The sequence below is a fragment of the Oratosquilla oratoria genome, chromosome 34, assembly GCF_046742065.1.
Source record: "Oratosquilla oratoria isolate Oo_2021 chromosome 34, ASM4674206v1, whole genome shotgun sequence".
NCBI classification, from domain to species: Eukaryota; Metazoa; Arthropoda; class Malacostraca; order Stomatopoda; family Squillidae; genus Oratosquilla; species Oratosquilla oratoria.
Window position 1 is genome coordinate 11,002,307 of NC_134810.1, and position 5,000 is coordinate 11,007,306.

Here is a 5,000-nt window from a genome sequence, read left to right on the forward strand (position 1 = left end):
ATATTAGTATGTGATCACTTTTTCCAATTGGTGTCTTGTTTTCAACTTTATTCACAATTTCGGGTTCTAATGTGAATATCAAATCCAATCTTGAGAGTTCATTGTTATTTCTATATCTGGTATTTTCCTTGACCCATTGCGTCAATGTGTAATCAATGGTCATTTCCAGTAATATATTTCCCCAGTGATCTCTATTAATTACTTGGCAGTAGGTAACCATGGGGACGAAACAAACGCTTGCCGTCATCTTCAAAAAAGTCATTAGGAGTGTATTGTACATACTGACTGGTCACTGCTTGGATTTTTTTCAGCTTAAGTTTTTTTTTCTCATGGAAACAAATGACGTCATACTTGATTTAACATGACCTCACAGGATCGCTCCAAGAGGTTAAACAATCGCCCTATGACGTAACTGCCCCCACGGCAGCCGGATGATCTCGGCACAGACGACATGATTCCTTTCCACATGGTGACATATATAATTTTACTCTGGCTAACATTAAGCGGTTCTATTCAGCCGGGGTCTCGCTGGATTTGGAGACTCTTCAGGCCAGATGGAGCCGTCCCTTGATTGATTGAAATTCATGGAATTATTCATAACGAGGTGTTGTAGTGTTTAAGGAAGCGTCGCCAGCGATCACTTGAAAAATTCTGGTACATGAGCGAATTCCATGTAAACATTTCAAAAGAATCTCTATGATGGTGGCAACACTCATACAAAGTTATGCAACTGTATTTTGTTTCTATTTTTTATACAGCATAAAATAGATCAAATATTGGCAACCTCTGGTAACCCCATTGCATAAAAAAAACATTCTGTTCATTGAAATAGCTTCAACATTTCTATAGCTATTTCGTTTTTTTTTTTTTTTTTTTTTTTTTTTTACATGATTATGTTTATGGAGATATTTGGCAACTCCTCCCACCATCATACCCCACAAAGACACTGGACAGGACACCAGTGCTATTGAAAAGGTCAAAGTAAGGTGACGTTGCTCAAGGCCGTCTCACCACGCAACAATTCTGATTCCTCGACCTGTATTGTTGCTGTGATCATGAAAAAATTAACAAGAAACAAGAAAATGAAACGGCAGAATACAGAGAGAGCCCGTGAATGCCTGAAATAGAAACAAAAAGGAAAAAGAAAGAGGAAAGAAGCAGCACAGCTGCACCCAGCACTCCGCAAGCATTTACTAGCCACGCCAACCTTACATCTCCTCCACCCACGCCACACCACTCACTCTCACCTCACACCTCATCAGTAAAGAAGAGAAAATAAGAGATTTGCTGTACATCGCAACCATCAAATAAATGGTCGCGAAAAATGGTCGCGAAAATTTAAATCCCCCGTCCTGAAAAGTTTGCTTTTGTTCTTTCTGTTATAATATCTTTGGTTGTTCTTTATGGATTTTTGTCATTTTTGTTTTATTTGAAAGAAAACATCATGCTCTTTATTTTCTACAGTAAAAAAAATAAATTAAAAATATTAGTTATGAAACCTGAATTTTGCAGCATTTTTTAATTATTCAGAGAAGCAAATTAATAAAAAAAAATCAGAGGTATTAGTTTAAAAAAAAAAATTATTCAATAAGATTTGTTCCCCAGACTCTAAGCTTTCATTTCATACCAAGCCGAATGATGTGGAAGGATTTTCCATTAAGCAATTAGAGCTTCACTAGAGCTCACTATATCTTCATTAAATATTCACTATGCCTTATGCATACATGGGAAGAACACAATACCCTGAGGAATTACACACTAATGTAAGGGATATTTATACCTATATTTATTAAACGCATATTTGAAGAAAAAAAAATCATCTACTCTATAAAGCAATGCAACACTCCCTTAAGGGAGCAGAAGACATATTTGAGGTCGGAAAGGCTTCATTGTGCTAGGACAAAGAAAAGGACAAGATAAGCACCAGGAACAACAATGCCAACAGTATCACACACAAATATTTTCTTCTCTACCTCCACAACCACCAGACACCAGACTCCAGAAGCCTATTCATAATCATATCACTCACTAATCCATCAACAAACTGAAATACAATGCATTGCTGCATGCCAGACCCCCTGATATCCATCCCTCTGAATCTTCTCTCCCCACGAAAGGACAGAGTCCACACAGCCAGACTGCGTTGGGGTCACCATCTAGCCTTTCTAAACTACCTGAAGAGGCAGGACGATTGCATCATAGATAACGGACCAGGATGCAACACTTCATCCCGTACTAGACAACATATTTTGGAAGACTGAATTGCACATAATCACACACGCCAACAATACATGCTGAAAAATTCTTAAAAAAAAAAAAAAAGTCTTAGAAAATCTTTGCGATTTTGGTTGAGTTCATGACCACGGGTTTGAGAACCACTGAAAAACTACAACTACAATTACTACAACTACAACTAAGACTGCAGCAACACTCACTTATCCCTCAGGTTGTAGACACCACCGCTGCCAGGGTCCTCAACTCCCAGAAACTCTGCCAGAAGCTTCGCTCCTTTGAAAACGTTGACGATGAAGAGTTCCGCAGTGTACGAGATCTCTTCCTCTTCCTCTTCTCCTTCCTCCCCCTCCCTCCTGATCTCCTCCCCCTCCTTCGGCTCCTCGTCCTCATCCTCGTCCTCCTCAGCGTCCTCCGGCTGGCGTCCTTTCTTCCCACGTAATTTGGGGTGGTACATGTCTACATCGTACAAGTCTTCGTCGTAGGTGGCGTAGTATTCGTTGTAGATGTCGTTCCTGTCGCCCCAGTGGGAGTAAGAGGAGTGGGATGGTGAGGACGAGTAGGAGGAGGAGGATGATGACGAGGAGGAGGAAGAAAAGGATGATATGTTCTTTCCTTCACTGTGCAAGCGAGTGACAAATCCGAAGAAAACGATCTGCAGGGGGAGGGGGGAGAGGAAGGAAGAAAGACTTACATCAATAGCATTTACTTATCTTTTATTTATCTATTTATTTATTAATTCGTTTACTTATCTACCTCCCTTGTAAGGGGGAAAAGCCGTTGATATATGTATGTATGTATTTATCTACTTTTTTATTTGATAACTAATATATCTATATATTCATTTGTTTATTCATTTATCTATCTATTTGATACTTATTCATCTCTTAAAGCATTTGTTGACTTGCTTATTTATCCACTTATTCATCTACCTATTCATCTAACTCTTTTTTTGTCTTTTGATCTACCTTTGTGTTTATCTCTAGTTTGACTCCTCGTATAGACTTCAAAGAGAGAGGAAGGATAATATACCCTCTCCTTATTGCACCTCCACTTGCTAAATAATATTGTAACATTAATTTTATGTCATGAAATAAACCGCAAATGACGCAGGGCGACCATAGCGCCTCATAGCCATATGGGAGCTGATTCTATGGAGAGAGACCTAAAACCAAACATTTAACTAATTTCACTTTGTTTCATAGCATGGACGGCGACGTAATACCACCAGTCATTTACGATATACGCAATGTCACTCACGTGAGGTGATGTGACGCGAGTTATCAGTGGACATGACATATGACATACTTACTTGGACGTCATCGACGTAATGACCAATAGGCTTTGGCTGCCAGTCTGACGTCACAAGAGGACATGCTCCAGCCATGCTTAGCATGCTCATGAGCATGACCCCTACGGCCCACATCACATGACGGGGAGCGGGCGCGGAGGCGCGGTGCTTGTGGAGTCTCTGGGAAGAGCCTGGACGCCCGCTCTTCGAAGGTGGTCGATATGTTTCTGGGCAAGAGGGTCGGCGCCCTTTGGAGTCCTGAAGCTCCTCAGGGTCTTCGAGACCTCGACAGGAGGAGTCTGCAGGTCTCGAAGGATCTAGTCCCGGTAATTTGTCGAAGTCGGTTTGATCGGGTCGAGCGCTGTCAGAACGCAAATGACTCGGCTTCGTCTCTGCGGATTCGGGCCAAGTGGCAACGCCCATGCCACGACCCCCTTTTTCAAGGACAACACTTCCTCCTTCTCCTCCTTTTCCTCCTCCTTCTCCTTCAGAGAGGAAGAGAACACGTGCCTCTTCAAGGTCGAGGTGCGTTTTTGCCCTGCAACCAGAGATACAACTCGAACGCTTGTGATTGTGTTCCTCGTGAGAATGACCTGGTTTTGAGGTCACATACTCACCGCATTCGAAATGCCGGCTCTGGCCTTGGCTTGGACAAGAAGCAGTGCACGTGTTCGAACTTCGTGTGTTCTTCGAGAATTGAGCAAATAAACCCATTTCTTTGTTTCCTGTGCAAGAAAAAGAACCCTTGCCGACCTCTTTACATTGGCGGGTCTTGTCCAGGGCGTAGATTCCGGGGAATTGGCCCGGATAGTCTCCCCTAACGCCTCCTTCACCCTCAGTACTCCGATGGCTTCCCGCACCCATCATTTGTGTCCATTTCTCTCAATTTTTTTTTTTTTTTTTCCTTTTTTTTTTTTTTTGAGCAAAGAATTCAAAGAGATCTGGTTGCTGGAGTGACTCTTGCGATCTCAAATGTCATTTTCGACCTCAATGACCGCCTCCTTATAACGACACATATTTGTTAGGTCCTCATCTAACTCCTTTATAGTTTTTATTTATGCCATTTCTGCACTAGACTTTTTTATTTTCCATCAACCCATTTTCTATGGTTTGCCAGCTGGGCTCACGTTTTCTATGTTTTAGTCTCTGTACTCACACGAAGGTTTCAGGAAAGAATTGTCTTTTTCACATATGAATCCAAACTATATCGATTTTAAACACTGAAGTATTATATATACACACGCTTCTCACCAATTAATTGATAAGAAAGACACATTTCCTCGCCGCAACACAATTTCAATGGCGCACATACTAAAAGAAAAAGAAAAAGAAATCATAATCAAGCACAAGAAGACCGAAACCCATATGTGTTCGCATAGTGAACGGAATTTGTCGTTGCTGAATCTTGTCAATTCGCTGATAATATTACCCACTCGGGCTGTGTGGCGAAGTGTCTGTCAACGTAATTGCGTTATCC

The 5,000-nt window shown here is 41.4% G+C and overlaps 1 protein-coding gene across 3 annotated transcripts in view; it reads right to left on the reverse strand.

Moving 5' to 3' along the window:
* Positions 1 to 5,000, reverse strand: part of LOC143018055 (uncharacterized) — a 605,580-nt gene that overhangs the window by 600,278 nt on the left and 302 nt on the right. For all 3 annotated transcript variants that reach the window (XM_076173107.1, XM_076173105.1, XM_076173106.1), the window contains exons 1-2: positions 3,545 to 5,000; positions 2,436 to 2,887 (exon numbers count right to left, since the gene is read on the reverse strand). The exon at positions 3,545 to 5,000 is cut by the window's right edge. In XM_076173107.1, coding sequence (XP_076029222.1) covers positions 2,436 to 2,887; positions 3,545 to 4,390 — 1,298 coding nt within the window. In that variant the 5' untranslated portion in view covers positions 4,391 to 5,000. The remainder of the gene's footprint in view (positions 1 to 2,435; positions 2,888 to 3,544) is intronic.